The sequence below is a fragment of the Durio zibethinus genome, chromosome 1 (genome assembly GCF_047325235.1).
Source record: "Durio zibethinus cultivar Kanyao isolate XHJ-2024 chromosome 1, ASM4732523v1, whole genome shotgun sequence".
NCBI lineage: Eukaryota > Viridiplantae > Streptophyta > Magnoliopsida > Malvales > Malvaceae > Durio > Durio zibethinus.
The window spans coordinates 33,366,640-33,387,756 of record NC_143162.1 but is presented as its reverse complement, the minus strand read 5'-3'; the positions used below and the strand labels follow the sequence as shown (position 1 = coordinate 33,387,756).

The 21,117-nt window shown below is 33.1% G+C and overlaps 3 protein-coding genes across 4 annotated transcripts; 1 reads left to right on the top strand and 2 right to left on the bottom strand.

Annotated features, from left to right (window-relative positions):
- The first annotated feature begins 1,673 nt into the window (after nt 1-1,673).
- LOC111310789 (small ribosomal subunit protein eS6z-like) lies at nt 1,674-2,985 on the top strand. Its single transcript, XM_022910192.2, has 6 exons — nt 1,674-1,716; nt 1,810-1,922; nt 1,976-2,107; nt 2,199-2,250; nt 2,349-2,422; nt 2,806-2,985. The coding sequence occupies exons 1-6, from the start codon at nt 1,674-1,676 to the stop codon at nt 2,983-2,985; spliced, it is 594 nt and encodes a 197-aa protein (XP_022765927.2).
- Nucleotides 2,986-3,134: 149 nt separating this feature from the next.
- On the bottom strand, nt 3,135-9,604 carry LOC111312408 (putative glycosyltransferase). 2 transcript variants are annotated; one of them, XM_089765601.1, is made up of 16 exons: nt 9,367-9,604; nt 9,145-9,255; nt 8,989-9,044; nt 8,750-8,892; nt 8,325-8,522; nt 8,002-8,201; nt 7,592-7,718; nt 6,924-7,499; nt 6,365-6,487; nt 6,089-6,169; nt 5,679-6,010; nt 5,305-5,562; nt 4,583-4,667; nt 4,264-4,474; nt 3,622-3,790; nt 3,135-3,497 (listed from the first exon to the last, which is right to left on the bottom strand). In XM_089765601.1, exons 1-16 carry the CDS (start codon nt 9,516-9,518, stop codon nt 3,359-3,361), a joined length of 2,961 nt encoding a protein of 986 aa, XP_089621727.1. In that variant the 5' UTR covers nt 9,519-9,604; the 3' UTR covers nt 3,135-3,358. The 2 variants fall into 2 exon arrangements, with proteins under 2 accessions (XP_089621727.1, XP_089621731.1); XM_089765605.1 differs by having other exon boundaries at nt 7,592-7,691.
- Nucleotides 9,605-10,723: 1,119 nt separating this feature from the next.
- Nucleotides 10,724-14,679, bottom strand: LOC111312407 (phospho-2-dehydro-3-deoxyheptonate aldolase 1, chloroplastic-like). The gene is made up of 5 exons (XM_022912620.2): nt 14,070-14,679; nt 13,695-13,972; nt 12,786-13,062; nt 12,160-12,405; nt 10,724-11,180 (listed from the first exon to the last, which is right to left on the bottom strand). Exons 1-5 carry the CDS (start codon nt 14,616-14,618, stop codon nt 10,917-10,919), a joined length of 1,614 nt encoding a protein of 537 aa, XP_022768355.2. The 5' UTR covers nt 14,619-14,679; the 3' UTR covers nt 10,724-10,916.
- Nucleotides 14,680-21,117: the final 6,438 nt, after the last annotated feature.

Sequence of the window (21,117 nt, the reverse complement as noted above, 5' to 3'; positions counted from 1 at the left end):
GGAAGACTGTCACCAAATGATACAGTGAAACAAAATAAAATTGCTGCAGAGAGGTGTGAGTCAGAAGAGGGAGCTCATTTTGAAAAACCCAACGTAGAAGGAAGGAACTGAGCTGAACTGATTTTGAGCGACCACGCCTTTGCTCCACTCCGCTCATCATGAAGGTTTGAGACCTTTTATTTATTGCTTTTTGTTTGTGTTAGCTTAAATTGTTTATACATAAGCATTTCAATAGATGGATTTGAAGTTGTGTGTACAACTTCAGTTCGATTTCTCTGCTAACGATTGAGAAATTGCAACTGCTGCAGGAGGAGGAGACTGTTGATGATGAATTGGTCTTCCAGCGAGAGATTGTTGAGCTATGGAGCCTAATTTTTGACGTTTTTGGGGTTGATAATAAGCAAATTTGAAAAGCTTGCTATATGTGTTCAAATATGGAGTCTAGTTTTTTATTTTTTTGAAATTGATAATAAGAAAGTTTGAAAAATTTGTCAAAAGTGATGCATGCAATGATGTTTACGAAGAGTTGACGATGCATAAAATATGTACGTAAAAAGTTTTAGAGCCTATAAATAGGCATCTCAAATGCCTTAAATGCAACACAAAATATTGTGAGAAAAAGTAAGAAAAAAGAATTAGAGATATAAAATGTGGTTTGATAGCTTATGAAAAAAAATTTCAGAGAGAGTTTTTTGTCTTGTAATTTTATTTTTGTCATAATAAAATCATTTTACAATGGTTTTAAAAATGGATTAACTCTCACACTAAAGATGAACCAAATTTTTTATGTTTTGTGTAATATTGGATGTGCTTTTAATTCTCAACAAATGATATCAAAATTACAAACTGAGGTTTTTAACTTTGATACCAATTGAAAATTAAAAGCTTTTATCCCGTTTACTGAAAGCGATAAAAAATACAAAGAATAAAAATATTAATAAAAAATACACAAAATTTATAGTGATTCATTTTTAGTGTGAGAGTCACGATCACTTTTAAAATTATTATAAAATAATTTTATCGTGATGAAGATAGAATTATAAGAGAAAGAAACTCTCTAATGTTTTTGTACAAGCTCTCAAATCACACTCTCTATCTCTAATTCTTTCTTTTTCATTTTTTCTCATAATTTTTTTGTTACATCTAAGACATTTGAACAAGCCTATTTATAGATTCCAAAAATCTTTATACATCATCAACTCTTCATAAACATCATTGCAGACATCAACTTTGGCAAGTTTTTTAAACTTTTTTATTATCAACTCCAAAAATGTGAAAAATTAGGCTCCATATTTTAACACTTCTTGCAAGCTTTTCAAACTTCTATATCATCAACTCCAAAACTATGAAAAATTAGGTTCCATATATGTCAACAGAAAGCATGCAAGGTGGAGCTAATAGTTATAACTCATAAATGAATTCTACAACCTGAAAAATTAGGGATGCATTTAGGCTCTATATTTAAACACTTTTCGTAAGCTTTTCAAACTTTCTTATTATCAACTCCAAAAATGTGAAAAATTAGGCTCTATATTTCGACAGAAAGCATGCCACGTGTAGCTAATAGTTATAACTCATACATGATTTCTACAACGTTTGACTCGGACAATCGCATTTTGAATAGAATTTTGCGAACACAAATTTCCATTTGATGTGGTATATTGGTTGAGGAGATGGTGAAACAAGGAGCATTGCAAGTTACGCGGGGAGCAGATGGTCTTGTTTGAAGGACTTAATGTTTTTATTTTGTAATGTAAATGTAAATGTAAATGTTTCTCATTGTTGATTTCTTGTTTTTATACTGTATAGGCGAGCATTTTTTGACAAGGAGGATCTCACAGGAGGTCAGTGGAGATGCTCTTGGAGAGGTATGCCTATGTTCAAGAATTGGATTCAATGGAGTCTTAGATGCTCTTGGAGAGGTATGCCTATGTTCAAGAATTGGATTCAATGGAGTCTTATTTAGAGTTCCTAGTTTAATAAAAGACTTCATTCTTTTGGCAGGAATTCAAGGGCTATGTTTTCAAAATCAAGAGGAGGATGTGACAATCAGGAATTCGCAATGAAACAGGGTCCATCTATTGCTTCACAGAGGTTGGTCCTTACTGTTTAATCATTAATGTCATCCAGACGCATGTGATGATAGCAACTTTACTGGCATTTTTGGTATGAAATGACTGTCATATTTTCCTCTCCAGGGACACCTTGCTTCCAAGAATATGGTAGGTGCAAAGGAGACCGAAGGAGGAAGTCTGTTCGAGGATGCATTGTGAGCCCTGATCTCTATATTCTCAACTAGGTAATTGTGAACGAGGGTGAGAATAATCTTCCTTACTGATTGATACCAGAGAAACCAAGAATGGGAGGACCCAAAAGAGTATCAAAGATTCATAAAATCTTCAATCTCTCAAAGGAGGATGATGTCTGAAAGTATGTCAACACTTACCGTCGATCATTCACAACAAATCTGATAGGTTTTCTGGTATATTTTCTTTTGACGGTAAGAGTTTTAGTGTCATAATGAATATAGTATTTGTTTTTAATTTGGTTATCAAATGTATGTGTGTAATGTTTGTCCAAAAGGAACCTTGACCTTTTTCTTCGTTTTAAGAAAATTTGTCCAGATTCTACCTTTTTTTTTTATTTGAAGCACCTAAATTGTAATTTTTTTTTTTTAAAATTGAAGCATTCTCATTATTTATGCAATATAATATACTTTTATCATACTGTTTTTTCTGTAATGCAGGAAAGAAAGCCAGCAAAGCTCCCGAGATTTAGAAATTGGTCACTCCATAAATTTTGCAGAGGAAGAGAGCAAGAATTGCTGAGAAAAAGAAAAGAATTTCAAAGGCAAAGGTAGATGTTGCTGAGTATCAGAAGCTCCTTGCACAGAGATTGAAGGAACAAAGAGAACGTCATAGTGAAAGTTTAGCCAAGAAAAGATCCAGGCCTTTCGTTGCTTCTAAGCCTTCTATTGCAGCTTAAAACCAGTCAAATAGTGATAGCAAGTTAAAAAAATTAATGGAATTTGTTTGATTTAGATTTTTCATGTTTGAAAGGTTTTACAACTGCTTTTAAAAGAGCTTAAGTCATGCATTTTGATACAGAAATATAGATAGCAACCAACTTACCGATAGGCAAAACTTTCCCAACCTGGTCTATAATGAAACAAGAAAGTGAAAAGAAAAGAAAACATAGTCAAATGAATGACAATCACCTCTTTAAGAAAACCAAAGACAACCAAATAATTTGAATAATAAATGAATCAAATGTCCTGTTCGGATGTCTTATGGCCAGGTGAGAACTGAATTAATGCTACAAAGACTGAAATAAATTGGTTCATATGCCAAAAAATAGTTCAGGCAATGCCTTCATAGTTATTTAATTCTCCCCATACTGTCTGCTCAACTTCTTCCCATGACTCTGCTGTTCTAAGTTCTGTCCATATACTAAATATAGCACCCAATACATTCTCATCATGCAAAATACAGTAGCACCTGCAGATACAAAATATCCAGATAAATTTTGCAGACCTTAATGCCATATGTTGCAGTTGAACCAAAAACTAACAAGCTTGACAAAATTAATATCAAGGAAAGAAAGAAACTCATTATTACTTACATGGCATGGTACGAAAGTCGTCCAAACTTATCACAAGAAGTCATTGATCCATGTTCTGGTGTTTTTTTCATCAAAGGAAGTTTATAACTTTGTAGAAACTGCTTAAGGAGACGGGAATCACCTCTAAAGACATCTAAATGTATGGGTATCACGTCATAAATGGGATCACCTGAAAAATAAAATCGAACTCAAGTTGATGGATGACATCAAGTTGCTCTACTGTTAAAGGTAAAACCGATTACTTATTGTTTCACTCTTTCTACAGTTTATTCCTTTTAACATGAGAAATAACAAAGCAAATCATGAGAACCGTGTCCTTTAGATAAAGAATAACTTCGGTTTGTTTTAAATGCAGGAAAAGTTGCTTAAGATTAAACCAGAATATTCAAATGAGAAATTATAGGTATAAGCAACATCAGATGATCTTGAAGATTTCATTTGTATTAATCTCACTACACTACATGTCCATTATGTTTCCACAATTCAATTTTTCATAAGGTACAATTTAGTTTCCTTTGGCATAAACAAATTCACATCTCTAAAACAAAATAGGAAGGAGAGGATAGGAATGAGAGGAATGATTTATAAACTAAAATACTCATAGCAACATGGAATGAAGTCAGATTAAGAAAGTGCCCTGACCTATAGAAAGATCGCTGAAATCAAGGATGTAATTAGGGCGCCAAGATTTTTCTTCTCCATCATTATTATGCCCATTCACTGAACCATTATTTATCAGGGCAGTAACTCCATTTGAGCCAAATATACAGCATGGTTCCATGTAAATATTGTCATCCATAATATCTGAATGTATCCAGGACCAAGGCTTACGAATTCTTTTCATGCCATTTTCCTATCAATAATGAATAGCATTAGGTACAATTGTGCAACAGGTTCCACCCATAAGATTAAGAGAAAATAAAGGAAATAAGAAAAAGATAGTGGGACATAAAAAAAAAACCTCGTATGCAGAAAGCAGCTTCAGAAAATCATCTGGGAGGTATCCATCAACTTTCTCCATCAGCTTTTTAGGAATTGGATCCCCCCTACATATTGGCAGTGTCAAATTTCAGAGGCATCTAAAATTGAAGGCTATGATAAAGTAAATAAACAAAGCTAAAAACAAATAGAAAAAGAAATCTTTATCTTTGTAAGTGTTATACCCATTAAGTACTACGCTAACACTCTCACAGAATGATGACATAGCACAACAGGATAACAAACTTGCAGTTTTAAGAGAACTGATCTTGAAGTATGGATACAAGCACAAGATTAGCTCTGAACCATTCCCACAAATAAAATAAGGACCACAGGCAAATTTCTAGAAGGTGTTGGCTTTAATTATTTTTTTTTTCCATTATACAGGAGAGGCAGCAATGAGTTCCTTTGAATAGTGAAGATTTAACCATGGAGAAAACAATTGTTTGGCTGCATAGCAGTGTAAAGAAACAGGTCAATGTTGGCATGGCTGGTATCACTCTCAATAAGCCTGAAGCATACAATGTTTTCAAAATGACGCAAAACAGATATGGAGTATGGACACAATGAAACAAACACAAGATTATCGGTTGCAAAATTAGGAGGTTAAAATAAGGAAAATCTCTTTCAAACATATTTTCAGTAGAATCACAATTGGTTGTAAAAGTTGATCAACAAACTTCATTCACAAATTAGATAGTATACCATTTATTCAAGCGGCTAGAAATATCCTTCTTCTTCTGACTTAGAGTTCTCGCAAAGATTTCCCATTCAGCTGGAACCTCTGATTCGTTGGAGACAAAATCAATGTCCATGCCATTGGCAAAGGAAAACCCCCTTTTCTGTTCACCTGAAACGGTTGAATTACTGAAGGAAGGATAGGGCAAACTATGAAGGTTTCGAAGCTGCTCTCCTAAAAAGGAAGCTAAGTTAAGCACATCTTCCGATGACAGTACATCTCTTCTGCAATAGAAATTAAATGGAAGATTAATAATTGCACCAATCTACTTTTGACATCTCCAGTTCTAGAAGTTTATGATCCATTCAAAATAAGAAACTGTAAAATTAAGAATACTTACAATTGAGCAAATATCTTTCCATTGCAACGCTTCGTTATAAGGTAAGGCCAGATACTAGCGGATCCAGCTGAACTGTTTGGTCCATATTCTGGTGACCCAGCTTTTCTATATTCAAAAAGTTTCTTGCTCCATACACCGAAAGGGAAAACATCACTTGTGCCCTTCTCTGGAATCAAATTGCACTTTGCAAGCACATCAGGCACTTCTTTACCATCCCAAGAATCAATTTTGCAAGATCCATTTTCCAAGTGCAGAATCCCACTAGCCAATACATTAGGAATGTGGCTTTTCATAGGGGAATTAACTTCACAAAGCGTGCTGTAGAATTCAAGCTGTACAGAAGGAAACGCAAAACTTACAGTATGTAAAAAATTTATGGACATGATGAGTATAAATACACATACACCTACCTCAGTGCCTAAGCCATGTATTGAAGATTCCAGCCCTCCTTCAACAAAGATTTTAACCACATATTCATCCATGACATACACCTGTTGCATAAGAATTAGAACAATCAATTGAAACCACAAAAGTTCTCTGTTGATAATATGATTGGATTGATTCTACAAGGCAATGGCAAATTCTGGAGTATCCGCTCATTGATTTCTCACAATCAATTCCCCTTACTTTCCATATGTAAAAGAAAACAGCAATTAAGAGATTAATGAAAATGACAATCAACTCACGGGATTGCTGCCTGTTCCAACAGGAAGCTTCGCATCATCATTTGGAAAAGGCAAATTGTGAAAGAAGCAGATTTTCCCCAAGCACTCCAACCATTTGTCAGCATTTAGTGCAATACAGGCTCCCTAATACAATTAGAGAAAAAATAAAAAAATTAAGTTAGCAACAAGATAAAAGATATTGTTTAGCGAACACCATATGTCTCCTATGCCAAAGTTTTTGACAAAGCAATAACAATAGAAAAAATCTCTAGTAACCACCATTTAGAGCATTTACCAGAGAAGAAAACCAGCCAGACGTAATCATCGGAATATGTGAGCAGAGGAGTCCATTATCAAGCAAATCTTCTAAACAATCTATAAGGGCTTCTATTTGTCTTTTTCAACAATTTGTGATTTATTTTTGAGAATATCTTCTTCGGAATGGGCATAGTTTATCTCCTTAAAACATATGGTTGCCTATTGTCCTTTTCTTAGTCAACTCATCCATAGAAAGGGAAAAAGAAGAAAAAAAGGACAGGCTTGGTGGGATGAAGGCACTTCTGTTAAAAATGTAACATACCTTCCAAATCAGCTCTCTCATTCCTGGTTTTCCAACCCAAAGCTTGGAAAGCCATTCCCTCATTTCTCGTGGCCCTATGCAATTGCCTGAGCTCCATGGAGAAGTATAGTGGTCCCTCTCTCTATCCAGAAACATGGCCAAGAAATTTATATCATAAGAAAAATTGCATTTCCATAGATTATAGCTTGTAGATGCACCATTAGCAGTTCCTTCATGATTTTCACTCTCTTGAGATGTTAGAACTCTGACCCGCTTCTCTTTCCTTGTCAGGTTGGAGTAACTGAAATTGTCTTTGTCACATGACATGTTCTTCTCGATGTTCTCTAAACTGCCTTCATCAAGAGCAAGCATTCCAGCACGGCAAACTCCTTTATGACGGTAACCTGGAGCCATATCTAGACATACAAATTCAAAGTTTCTGGAATTTACAAAATTTTGTGTCACTGCAACAGTTGTTTCCAGATTCAGGACACAGTGCCACCATCCACTCGGAACAAAAATTGTCTCCCCAGGTAGTTGAGTGCACTCAATTGGCTTGTCTTCATCAGCAAGAAGTGGATAAAAATCAAGCCACCACTGTACACAAAAAGAAGAATGATTCAACAAAGGCAACCCCAAAAAATGTGACAACAACTAGGAGATCAAACACAGGACCATGGAATTGATACCTGCAGTGATGATGGAGTATCAATGTTTACATCACCATCTTGGTCATTTACATGCACTGTAACACCCAAAGGTACTCGTCCAGGAGGATACAATGCCCATCTGCCCAAACAATTGAGATCCGACATCCTGGATATCAGCTTTTCAACTATAGTGAAGCAACAAAAAGGACAACCTCATGCAGCCAAAAATAAATTACCAAGCAGTTTATGATACATCAATAACCAGGGCACCGGTATAAGGTCAAATGAAACAGATAAAAGAAAACATTTAATAAAGTCGCTGAAGGACATTCCTAAATGAGCTCCATAAACAGTCTTGTACTATTATTAAGCTTGTGGCACAATATGTCAAATCCAAAAGCACCACATGGAAGCATTTTATCAATACAGAGTTAACATCTCAAAAATACCTTTTACGACCACATAGAAGAGTATTCCAGGCACTGGTAAGTGCTGGATCAACATGCCAAGAGGCACCAGACCTCTCTGGCCCAATGATAAGCCATCTGAATGGTGGCCGACTGTCTCCATCTAAAACATCAAAAAAGTCTTCTTGAAATATTTGGGGCACATTGTAATCTTTCAACAAGCCAGGTGCAGATTCTCCAAACTGCATGACAAACAATCAAAGTACTTTCAAAGTTTTCTAAAAAGGCCATTATTCGATTATAATCCTGCACAAAATAGACACACACACAAAAATGTATAAATGTTATAACTACCCTAGGCTCACCTTGTCATCAAAAATATAAAGAGGATCCTCATCATGCTGTTCTTTCATGTAGGATACATAATCCTTGAATTTCATTGAAACTTTTCCAGGGCTTCTTTGAGAAATCCTGAATGCTGTATCTCCATATTTGTCCAGAAGCTTGTCAATTGTCCAAGTATTCCTTGCAGGCCAAGTATCGGCCAATCCAGTGAGCAAAACCTGGAATGTGAATCAGCCCAAAAAGCACAAGTAGTTATGTACAGTTGCTCAACGCATAATATCCGACCAATGAAGAGGGTAACATTTACGAATAAAATCAACTGATTTCTTCAAATACTCTATAAAAGTCCAAAAGGACTAATATCTAGTGGATAACATAATAATAATTTGAAGTAGTGAATTGAACAAAATTTACTGAAAACAAACATAACATATATATAGCATACCGGTTTATTCCGGTCATATTCACGATGAAACTGTTCCACCGATAGATCACTTTGTCTTTCCACATTTCCATCGTCGAAAGAAAACCCATCTAATGTAGTATGGCACCTATATAATCTTCTGTATAAGAATAAAGAGCTAAATCCTACACCAAAAAGATTAGCCACAATTACTCAAATCAATACTATCATTAAAAAAAAAGTATTTATTTTCATAAAAACAAAAGCACGAGTTTATTTACCATCAAACTGCAATGGTTTTCTGCTGTATTCAATATATTCATTCGGCAAATTCTCTCTGCATTTAAAAAAAAAATACCCCGCAAAATTAGAGACTAAAATGATAAAGTTAAAACAAAAAGAATAAATTTAATTTTCAGTTGCGAAGGGCGAAATACAAATGCAATGTTGACTTCCTCCAGGAGCCTTTGTATTGAAGTTGACCGTTGACTTTCTTGAGGCAAAGACTCATCCAAAGTGGCTCTTCATTGCAGAATATATACATAACACTAACAAATTCAAACCCCAAAAATAAAATTAAACAAAAGAAAATGATATTTAAAAGTGAGAATATAGGAATTGGAAAAATAAAGAATAAAAAGAGTGCAAAAAAAAAAAACCTGCTGACACTAGCGAGACGAGCGATGTCTGGAGGAGTGAGGTAACCTAAGATGGTGCAGATGAGTTCATCGGGGAGGGAGCTGAGGTTGCCGAGGGCATCGACTCGGCGATCTTTGGGCAGGAAAGTGTGGGATTCATGAGAAATTTCCATTAATTGAAATTTTTTTTTGGGTTTTTTAAAGGGCAGAGGGAATAGTTGGGATTGATCCGAGCAAACGGAAAAGTAGAAAGAAAGACGGGTTGAGGAAGAAATGGTTTCGTCTTTTAAACATATTGGCTTGGATATAACGCAGAGCGATGTTGCCACGTGGAAACCGTGTTTCCTGCGCGCGGTTTTCCCCGTGTGCCGATGGCAGGATTTCTTAACGTGCCCTATTCTTTACTTAATTTCTTTCCTCTTCTTGTCTTTTTTTTTTTTTGGCCTTGTTTAATATTTCCTCTTTTTCTTTTTTCAATATTTTTACCGTTTGGCCAAAAAATATATTTTTTTATTTATTTTTTTTATTTTAACAAAGGAGAAATAAAAGTTTCTCTTTTATATTAAAGAATTATTCCACGGGCCCAATGAGCATAGACTCATCTTGATGCTAAGCCAGGCCCAAAATTTGGGCGTCATTCTATTTGTAGACGAGGGTGGAGCAAAAGCCTTGCCCAATTCTGTCCACTAAACACAATATTAATTTAAAAATTTTTTGAAAATATATTAATAAAAAATTATTCAATAAGCCATTTATGGAATTTAAAAAATTCTATTTGCGGGTTAAAAATTTTATACTTACATTTTAAAAATTTCACTGCTGGTGTATATAATAATAATCCTGTTAATAATGCTTAAGACACGCTCTAGGAAGATATAAAATGCACTATTTATATGTCCAAACCCACAAATTGCATGTTTTCTCTAGAAAGTTAGTGTGTTGCTAAGTTGGTATTTTGGGTTTTCCTCACCGACCAAAGAAAAAAAGAGATGGTGCTTGGCTGGGCAGTGGGCATGTTAAAGATTAGCCCAAGTTTTATTTGCCAATTTAACTACTTTCTCATTGAGGTTTGTCAACCCTTGTAGGCCTTTGAGCAAAGATCAAGTAATTTAGCCTTACGGTTATGGCCTATGGGCTTTAGCCAAATTTGAGTCAGCGCTTTACCACTTCTTTCATTCATATATATATATATATATATATATATATATATATATATATATATACCACTTCTTTCATTCATACATACATACATACATACATATATATATATATATGTAAATGTATATGAAAACTAAAAAATTCTTGTCTACTGTCTGTCTGCAAGACCACAACAAGCTTGGAATGTAATCTTCTTCAGAGCAATTTTAGAATTCATTCATAGCTTAATTTTTTTTTTATTCCTCTCAAAGCCCTCTCTTGTCTCCCAGTATGCACAACATAAAAAACAGGACATAACTTAAGAATCCCAAAAGTAAAAAAAAATATTAATAAGGTGCCAGCAGTATCAACTAAAGACAAAAAAAAGAACAAACATATTGGTAGGCTGGTGGCTGGATTCTTTGTGAGCCACTCTACGGCCCTGTGACCAGAGGTTGCTGTGAGCTGATCCTCCTCTTTCTAAGGCGCTCTGCAATGATGAAGGAAAGCTCAAGAGATTGCGAGGCATTGAGCCGAGGGTCACAGTGGGTATGGTAGCGTGAACTCAAGTCATCAAATGTAACAGTCTGGGATCCACCAATGCATTCTGTCACATTCTGCCCAGTCATCTCTAGATGAACTCCTCCAGGATGACTTCCCTCTTGCTCGTGCACATCAAAGAAAGCTCTCACTTCAGCCTGCCAAAAATAAACAAATAGATATTGTTATACAATGAACTTAACACATAAGCAAGACGCATTCACATTGTGTTTGACAGTACTAAATTTCCACCTAAATATTTGGTAGACATATAAAAGAAAGAACAAAACAACAGAATCTTCCCAACTGCTATCCAAAGTCAATTGAGGTTCATCAAGAGTAGGCTTAAGCAATCTTCAAAGAGATTTTATACCACAACATGTGTTTGAATCAACCATAGGATACGGAAATATGACACCTACCTACTGATGACAAATTCTTACCTAAATTACTATGATCATGCTTAAGTAATCTCATTTGACAGTTTGGTCCAAACAACTTTAAGAGATAGTCCCTTTCCCACCTACCCCACCATAATATATTTGACTTCAAAACTCTCTTGCTAGAAAATGCAATAATTTTCCTTTGAAACTACAAATGCAACCATCCAAAAGGATTGATTTGGTTTCCTTGTATTACAAAAGCTCTAAAGAGTGAACCAGCAGTATTAAAACCATGCTTATGGCCATAGTTTTGATAATTGCATTAAACATAAAGCACTTATTAATAGCCATACCTCATTTATTAAAGGATTCTATAACAAGATGCAAAGAAAATTGGTTTTTAAGCTAAAACTTCAATCATGCAAGGATTCATGATGCAAACAAGATGCACTCAAATTTTTCTAGCATCACAAGTTAGTCTTTCTTGTCATGCTCATAATGGTAAACATCACTTGTCCTAATTACTGTCCTCAATAATACGACTGTTTCCTTTTGTGAACAAGGTAACAATTTTACCAGAAAGATGTTTTTCATTTCATATGATGAGAATCTATTTACTTAAACTCTGTAATTTCCAGGGTTTTCATAATTCAAAATGGTACGTGACTTGCACACCAAATGACAATTTATACCCACCAATGAATTATCAGCAACTAATCCTTCAAGGTAACAGGTTAAGTAATGAGTAACATACCCTTATGGAATCGAAGGGTCGAGTTTTGAGACCGCAAGGAGCCTTTATGGTGTTTCCATGCATAGGATCACTAACCCAAGTGACAATTTGCCCAGCCCGACGGACTGCCCTAATTAGATGGGGAAGCTTCACCCTCATGTTCTCGGCACCCATTCTTGTGATCACTGTTATCCTTCCTGTTTTGTTCTGAGGGTTCAAAATTTCAATCAGCTTAACTAGCTCATTTGGATCCATCTTATCACTAACCTGCAGCAGAAAAGCCTCTTTGTTAGTCATCTTACTCTCACCAATTTATGATCCAACTCATATTATTCCAAAAAAGACAATTGACAGAATAGGGCTCCCATTGCAAGTAATTCAGCTAAACCAAATCTAGTTGCATAAAATCCATATTTCATTACCCGGTTCATTCTTAGACAGGAGTTATGTAGCTGAATATTTAAAAAATAATAATTTAACAAAAAAAAAAAAAAAGAAATGTAATTTGACAATACAGCACCTGGTCCAACATTCAGACCATTTAGTTTGGAACTTCCATGCACCTTGGGTTTTCAATGAAGATTTTGTTAACATCTTTTTATATACCTATAAGTTATTAATTACAGAGTAGACTTAGTCGTAATTACCTTAATTCCAAGAGGATTAGCCACTCCTCTCAGAAATTCAACATGAGCACCATCCAACTGTCTAGTGCGTTCCCCAACCCAAAGAAAATGAGCGGAACAATCATAGTAATGGCCAGAAGTAGAATCCAGCCTGGTAAGTGACTGTTCATATGGCAAGAGCAAGCACTCATGGGATGTCCAGAACTCAGTTGTTGTCATGATAGGATGGTCAACTGTAAGTCCAGCCGCAGCCATGAATCCAAGGGCCTCATCAACACGATGAGCCAGTTCTCGGTACCTGCCACATACCGGAAAGGGTAAATAAATTTGAAATTTAATCCATTTTGAAAGTTATGATCTCTTTTTTTTTACCATAAAAGAAGTTCAGAACAACAATCAAAACCGCGGCCCTAAAAAAAGAAGTAAATGAAGCAAAACATAATTTCAAGAGGAAAATCCACGTGTTTAATGTCGGAGTTACAAAGAGTTTAAAGTCTATCACTTATGCACATGCCAAAAACAGAAGAAAGGTAAAGCAACTGATAAAAATCCAAGTCCAAAACTTGTGGATTCTTAAATAACCCATCAAAAGAACTCTCAAACAAAAATTTCAATTTCCAAAAACAAGGGTAACTTGGACTTGGAGAACTTCTAAAAAAGATAAAACTTGCCGCCACCTTGACAAAATGGCACATATAAATTACAAACAAATTATCTACTGAAAGAACAGATATTCAAACTACAGTTAAAGCACAAAACATGACAAAACAAGTGAAAATGATCAAATATCACGAATTCCCTATTACATCAGCTTATTTTCCATCAGAAAATTCCAAGAAAATATCAACAAAATAGAAATTGAAGACTGAATCCAACCAAAGCAAAAACAGAAAAAGTAAAGCCAATTGAGACGAAATCGAAATTTTTTACCTATCTCCCTGCTCGCTGCGTTCGGTGAAATCCAAATTCCATTGAGTAACCCTTTGCATAGCAGCATAACCTCCAGTAGCAAAAGCTCTCAAAAGATTCAAGGTAGCTGCAGATTGACAGTAAGCTCTAATCATTCTCTGAGGATCAGGAATCCTAGCCTTCTCATCGAAAGCATCCCCGTTGACATTATCGCCTCTATAACTCGGCAGCTTTACTCCATTCTTTTCCTCGAACGGCTCCGACCTCGGCTTCGCAAACTGCCCTGCCATTCTTCCCACCTAAAAAGCCAAAAGAAAAAACAGAAATATTAGCAAACTCGTAAGTAAGAACATTGAAAAAAATGTTAAATCTTAAGGTCAAGTTATAAGCTTTGACCTTGACAACGGGCATTTGACCACCGAACATCAAAACGGCACCCATCTGAAGAATGATTCTGAAAGTGTCACGAGTATTATTAGCGTTAAACTCTTTGAAACTCTCAGCACAATCACCGCCTTGCAACAGGAACGCGTTTCCCAAGGCAGCTTCCCCGAGCTTTTCCTCGAGACTCCGAGCCTCTCCAGCAAAGACAATCGGAGGGAAAGCATCGAGAGTCCGAAGCACCGCCTCAAGCTCTACTTGATCGGGATATTCCGGCAACTGCAACGCCTTCTTTGACTTCCAGCTATCGACGGTCCATTTCCCGGGAACCGCATTTTTCGGCGGAGCAGTAGCGGGTGCAGTAGCAGATTTGGTAGCGGCGAGTGGAGCGCTTGCTGGCTGCTTGGCCGATTTATCGGAGACGATGGGGTTCTTTGGTGAGTCAGGTGAATGGACGGCGCTGATTCGAATGACAGACAATGACTTGGGTCTAGAGAAAGGCGTAGATGGCTGAGATTGAAGGAGAGACTTGGTGGGAAGAATGGAGGAGTTGGTGAGAGCCATTTTTGGTTAAACAACGTGGCTTTCTTTGTGATTTGGAAAAGAGGTAGGTAAAGGTTTACCTGGAGAGAGAAGGAGGAAGATTCAAGAGGCTTTTATAGGTGAGCAGTGGCAATGACTTTGGTTGTGTTTTTCATTTTCGGGTTCGTGTTTCGCGTAAAGGATTAACGGAGGAGAGTGGTGTCTGGTAGAAAGGCGTGATTTGGTGGTAGTTGGGGAATAGGGTTATTTTAGTAAATTTATTTTCCTTGGGGTATTTTGGGGAAAACGTGTTTTTGTCTTTAATTTTCAGTCAGGGGCCAAACCCAAAACAGGAGGACCGGAATCCCTTTCCTTTCCTCAACTACTAATCGCCGCCACTTACATCGTATGTTGCATTGATAATTATAGACGGCGTAGAGGTGGAGCCGAGCCGAACGAGTCAGCCTAACCATTTTGCCACAATAGATATGGACATTTGCTAAAATTCTGCGATTTTTAATTTTTGCTGAATATTTGTTTTCATCCTTAATAAAAGCTAAAGGTGAGTTAATTGATTTTGAGAGGGTTGATTTGGTAAGGATGAGTACATAATAATAATTACATGCCTTTACAAAAATATAAAATAATATTATTTTATTAATAATTAAAAAATTCACTTTTTAAGATCATCATAATATAAGTTAATCTCGGTTGTATTTATTGTGATTTTTTAAATCTTATAAAGAGTATTTAAATTGTTGAGTGAATGTCTTTAATTTTAAATGTGGAATTTTCAGTTTATTATATACTCGGAACAATTTTCTGAAAACAATACCAATTTTTTTTTTTTAATTGTTATAATCATTGAACACCTCTAAGTATAACCATCTGGTTGTATTAATTGGCTTTTAAGTTGTATTGAAATTTTATTACACTTTTAAAAGCTATGAACCTAACTTTTTCCCTTTTTGGCAACAGCTATATGAACCTAGTTGATTAATGTTATTAGCATTGATATATACACACGTGACTTCCATGCAAGAGGTGAAATTAAGTCGTACAAGCCTTTAAAGTAAGGAAAACAATTATTATTTTATATTTTATTGACAAAGTTGTTTAATTTTACGACTTAAAATATATTATTTGATTTTTTATTTTTATTTAAAAATTTTAATAAAATATTGTGTCAAAATTTTAATTTTATTTAAAAATAAAAAAAAAATTATTATGTCATGTGAATCACATGGATAGCAAATGGACATAGGCCAAAACATTGCCTAAATCAAAACAAATTTATTTTTATTAAATTGAGTTACACCTTTTATTCAGTATAAATTCCGACACATGAGAGAGAGAGAGAGAGATTAAAATACATACATAAATCTGGTTTGGTAGCCAAACACCTAACCTTTTTTAAGTTCTTAATTTATTTTTAACTTTATTATCTTATTAATTACAGTGTCGGGATCCATCCGTTAATGTGGTGATCCACGCCTTGAATCTGGGTCCCTTCCGAACGTCGAAGACCTCATGCTCCTTTTTAAGTGTATAATAATATTTTTGTCGTTTTTAGAGATAAAATACATCACTTGATAAAGCAAAATATTTTAATTTAAATATGTTTTAAAATTAATGTTTATATAAATTTATATTTTTTTGGCACAAACAAACATATAAATTTGTAAGATTAAATGTAATAATTATTTATTGCTTTAGAAATTTATGATTTTAAGGTGATTTCATTGGCTAGGCTACCAAAAGCCAAGCCAAAGCTTGGAAGTTGAATGGATGGGCTAACTGGGGTAAGGAGGAATAGTGTTTTCTCAAAAAATGGCCTTTTGCTTAACTCTTACCTAACCAGTTTTCTTCATGGTTTTAAGACTAAATACTTTATTGTTATTCAGCGAGGAAAAGTGAAAGACTGAGGAAATGATGCAATTACAAAAAGACCCCTAACCAATTCAAAAAAAGAAGAGCAGCCATGTCTTTCATTATTTAGAGTGGGTGAGGCAAGGCACTGGGCAGACGGCAAGCTAAACCTCACCTACCTTGTCCACTTCATGCAGATGCAAGCTTTTTTCCCTTAATCCTTCCTACCCCCAAAGACACGTGTTATTTCTTACGTTATCATATGATTTTTGGCATATTCTCTCTCTTCCATGCAAGACTTGTTCTGCACTTTGGATAGGTGGTGGTGTTTGTGATTTTATTGGGATCAATCAGCATCCGTAGTTTGTTGGCCTAAGGTTTTTTTTTTTTTATTTCCTAGTTGTTGAATTCTTGAATTTGTCAATATCTATTTTTTTATTTGAAAAATATTATAAATTAAAATTTAAATATTTTACTAATAAATCATATTACTGTCATTTTATTTATTTTTTATTAGATAAGGAGGGTAAAGTGACTGTCATTTTATTTATTCTTTACTATTTAGCTTAAGTTTTTTTATTACCTTCTTAAAAATTGAAGAAAAAACTAAATAATATTGTTGACCAGTACGGTGAGAATAATAGTTATATTGTAAACCGTGAGTTCCATTTCAATTATTTTTGTCAGAGTAGCTCGCGCGAATTTTCACTGATGATTCAAACTATCTAAATTTGATAAGAAATTTGATTGTTTATTTTGATGAAGATGAAAATAGATAATAATTTTTTTATATAAAAATAAAAATGTGTATGATTTTAAATTTTTTATGAATACAAATATATAAATTTATAATATAGCACTTTATATTATATCCAGATTTTATATATATTTATTTAGATTTAATAAATTATTTTTTATTTAATAATAATATAAATTTATTTTAAATTAATTAAAATTAGTATATTTTTATTTAAATATATATTTTAAAAAAATTTATAAATATGTAAGATAAAAAATAAAAAAATAATTTTATTCATTATTTTTTTAAAAAAATAATGGATATAAAAATTATCTATTTCCAATTAATACTCATAAAAATAAAAATAAATTTAAAATACTCATTATGTATGAAAGTATATATATAATATAAAAAATATTTAATCCGATTCATGTCTTACTCATTTATGATCTTTATTAAAATATTTTATGAAGTGAAAAAAGGAAAATGACATAGAGGTTAATCTTGATATATAAATGTCTCATGATAAAAAGAGAAGAATATCAAAATGTGGCAAAAAACAAAAAAAAATAGTTATTAAAAAAGACAAACTTTTTATGAAAAAAAATTTTGTAATTTTTAAATTATCATTAATATTTTTCATTTTAGATTATATCATGTTTGGCTCCTAGAAATTTTTTAAAAATTAATATAGCATTTTATATTATAAATTTATCTATAAAATCATTTTTAAGGTTTTATCAATTTAAGTCGGATTATGGATAAATATTTTAAAACTTGGCCAAATTATTTAATGAATAAAATATATTTTTTTAATTTTAAATTTAAAATATATTTGAAATATTAATATTTTAACATATTTAAAAAAATTTAAAATCTATTTTACTTGACAGGCCAAGCCGGGCTTTAAACAAAGTTTCCAAAAAGCAATTATTTTTGTCCGATTCAATCCATAAATATTTTGATAGGATTAAAAAATATTTAATATAATATCTTCCAATCGTATGCCAATATTTAATTAAAGATATTTGTCCCATTTTGAAATTCTTCTCTTTCTATTTTTTGGTCATGTTGCATTCACCCCAGTTATGGTCTACCGTCAGCTCCTTAATTACAACTTAAGGGACTGTTTGAGTTTGTGCAAATCTGACTGATGAGTACATGATTTTTTTTTTTTTAATTTAAAGTAGATAAATTATTTAATTTTTTTAATTAAGATAATATATTATATCTAATTATTTAAAATAAATAATTATAAATTATTTATTTATATTTTTAAAATCACTTAAATAAGTGATAAATGATAAAATTTAAATTCAAAATTTTATTATAAAAAAATATTTTAATAGATGAAATCATTCATTTATTGATAACAGTAATATTCACCGTAATATTAAAAAAAATTTATCCAATATTTTCTTTAATTATTTAATTTCAAGTACATCTCTCTCAGTCTCTCTCTCCTATGGAGTTTTTGTCTTCTTTTCATTTCCAAAAACTCTTTTTATTTTGATAGTATTATAATCTTGAAATATAAAAATATTTTTATTGGAATTATAAAACATAGTCAAAAGTTGTTGAATATTTTGGATAGATTTTTTATCAAACATTGATAATTATATTAATTAACTCAAGGCTGCGCAAAACCCGTGGAATTGAGGTGAAAACAATTATATTAATCAGTAAAAGGAAGTTGGTATTAGTATATTAATTAATTTTCTCTACCTCACTGTTTCTTACTTTAATCACTCCATAGTTTATAAAAAATAATTATATAAGCTAACGAAATTAAATGCTAACTTTTAATATGAATAATTTAGGAGTTAATGAATGAAAAAAAAAATGAACAGATATTTATCAACGAAGGAATGCCAGGTCTAAAATACATGACAGGAAAAGCCTTTTGTCATTAAACCCCTCGCCATTTAATTGAAGGAATGCCATGTTTTTGCATTTGTGAAGAAAAAGTGAAGAACAACGATCTGAGGAAATAAATTGAAGGAATTGCAACGGGGTTTGCAGGAACAAGTGAAGAACAAAGATCCAAGGTGGGGGCAGACAGGTTTTGGCCCAAAAAATGAGTGGGCCGCTGAAAGTTACAGAGAGTAATGTCTGGTTCTCCAGTGCTTCATGTACAACCACGTTATTTGATCCCAACCAAAAATAGAACCGTTTTAATTTTTTAATTCCACCAGAACATTAACTAAAAGCTTAAGCCAACAATTTTCAATTATAAACTAAAATAAAATTTCTGAGTTGGTAAATAAAAAATATTTTACTTATTAAAATTTAATTTTTCAGTAATCTATTTTAATGATAATCTGTAAATTAATCTATAAAAAAGGCAAACGAATTTGAAGTTTGCAAATGGGACCACTATATGGAATGATCCCAAAAGCAAAATGGATGCTTTTTTTATTTTCCTGATATTAGAGAAAATCCCCAATTTATCCATGCAAATGGAATATTTGTGAGGGGTAGACAAGTCATGTCAAAGTTAGGAGAAATTTTTAGCTAAAGGTTGTAAGGCTGTGTTTGTCTGGTCTTAAAACATGGGCATGGCAGTGTAAGATAGATTCGATGATTGAGGGACCACTCTTTGTAATGAGGGAGGATTAAGGAAAGGCATCTTACCATCTCAACTTTTTTCCGAAGACAAAAATATCAAGAGTAGAGATCGAAAGTTTCATAATTTCTCTGCTTTTTTCAATTTTAAAATCGAAAACATTCAAGTTCTATTATAAATTCTTACACTTACGTATTATAAAATATATTCGATACATTTTGACATCTTACATATATATATAACATGTTTATATATTAAATATATCAAAATTTATTTTTTATTATATAAAGTTATCAAATTTTGAATTTTATTTATTAAAATTAAAAATGTAGTATTTTATCAATAACTTATACGATTATTAATAATATAGATAACAGAATGCTTCTTATGATTTCTACTTAAATACGACAATATTCTTCATAAGACGAAAATTGCTTATTTTCTTTCCTTCTTTCAAGCCAAAAAAACTTATTTTTTTGATTGCATGGGAAAAGATAAAATAAAGGGGTTAGGTCTAATCACGTTTGTCATTTTATTTCATAATAATCAGCAACACATGTTTGACACCAACTCTTAATTAAAAAAAATCTTTTAGATGATATTGTAAACAATTACTTGAGCTATAATAATATTATCAAAATTATTTATAATTTTGTAGTGAAAATATAAAGAAATTGTTACAATTATCATATTCATATATATATATATATTGATTGTTTTAATCAAATAAACTCACGGAAATTTATCTTTATCATCTCAAAGATCTCTCTTTTACTAATCTTTTGTGGATCAGGGTAAGTACCGAAGTGTGATCTGCTTTGAAGCTGGGTGCGGGCACATGGGGTGGTTACTCCGACGAAGGGTTTGTCATTTTGCCCGAGGAAGCGGTCTCAAAACTCAAAACACACATATCTCAAGAGGCTGAGCCGAGGTCCGAGGGAGGGAGCTTTGAGCTATAGTAAGTAGTCAAGAATACAAGATCCAAAGACAAAAGTCACATGATTACTGTGACTACACTAAGTTTGTTGTCTTCAACTATAATTCCAAATCTTAACTACAAGTGCTAATATTATTTTGAGCAAAAAGAAAAAAAAAACTCTTATTATTAAAGGTAGGTTTACATTTGGTAGCAGAGAGAATTGTGACGTTGAAGTGAAGTGCCCTTTTGGCGATCAGCTATTTTACAGTTTAATTGATATCAAGATAAGAAACCATGGTTAGGCTTAAAAAATGAGCTCTTTTGGTCATAAAAGAAAACCCATTTTAACCATTGTCATTTAAACAAAAAATGATTAATAATTTGATTAAGCAACTAGAAATAGAATAATCGTGGCTAAACAAACAGCCTCACTAATACCTATAACTTC

What these genes read in the sequence shown, in the direction of transcription:
- LOC111310789 (XM_022910192.2), top strand. Translation starts at nt 1,674, where the DNA reads ATGGTGAAACAAGGAGCATTGCAAGTTACGCGGGGAGCAGATG. An exon ending in AGTTACGCGGGGAGCAGATG is followed by an intron (nt 1,717 to 1,809) that starts GTCTTGTTTGAA and finishes TATACTGTATAG; the next exon opens with GCGAGCATTTTTTGACAAGG. An exon ending in CACAGAGGTTGGTCCTTACT is followed by an intron (nt 2,108 to 2,198) that starts GTTTAATCATTA and finishes TTTCCTCTCCAG; the next exon opens with GGACACCTTGCTTCCAAGAA.
- LOC111312408 (XM_089765601.1), bottom strand. Translation starts at nt 9,518, where the DNA reads ATGGAAATTTCTCATGAATCCCACACTTTCCTGCCCAAAGATCGCCGA. An exon ending in ATACTCCATCATCACTGCAG is followed by an intron (nt 7,500 to 7,591) that starts GTATCAATTCCA and finishes TTTTGTGTACAG; the next exon opens with TGGTGGCTTGATTTTTATCC. An exon ending in TCTAGCCGCTTGAATAAATG is followed by an intron (nt 4,668 to 5,304) that starts GTATACTATCTA and finishes GCCAATATGTAG; the next exon opens with GGGGGATCCAATTCCTAAAA.
- LOC111312407 (XM_022912620.2), bottom strand. Translation starts at nt 14,618, where the DNA reads ATGGCTCTCACCAACTCCTCCATTCTTCCCACCAAGTCTCTCCTTCAA. An exon ending in GTCAAATGCCCGTTGTCAAG is followed by an intron (nt 13,973 to 14,069) that starts GTCAAAGCTTAT and finishes TTGGCTTTTTAG; the next exon opens with GTGGGAAGAATGGCAGGGCA. An exon ending in GACCCTTCGATTCCATAAGG is followed by an intron (nt 11,181 to 12,159) that starts GTATGTTACTCA and finishes TATTTTTGGCAG; the next exon opens with GCTGAAGTGAGAGCTTTCTT.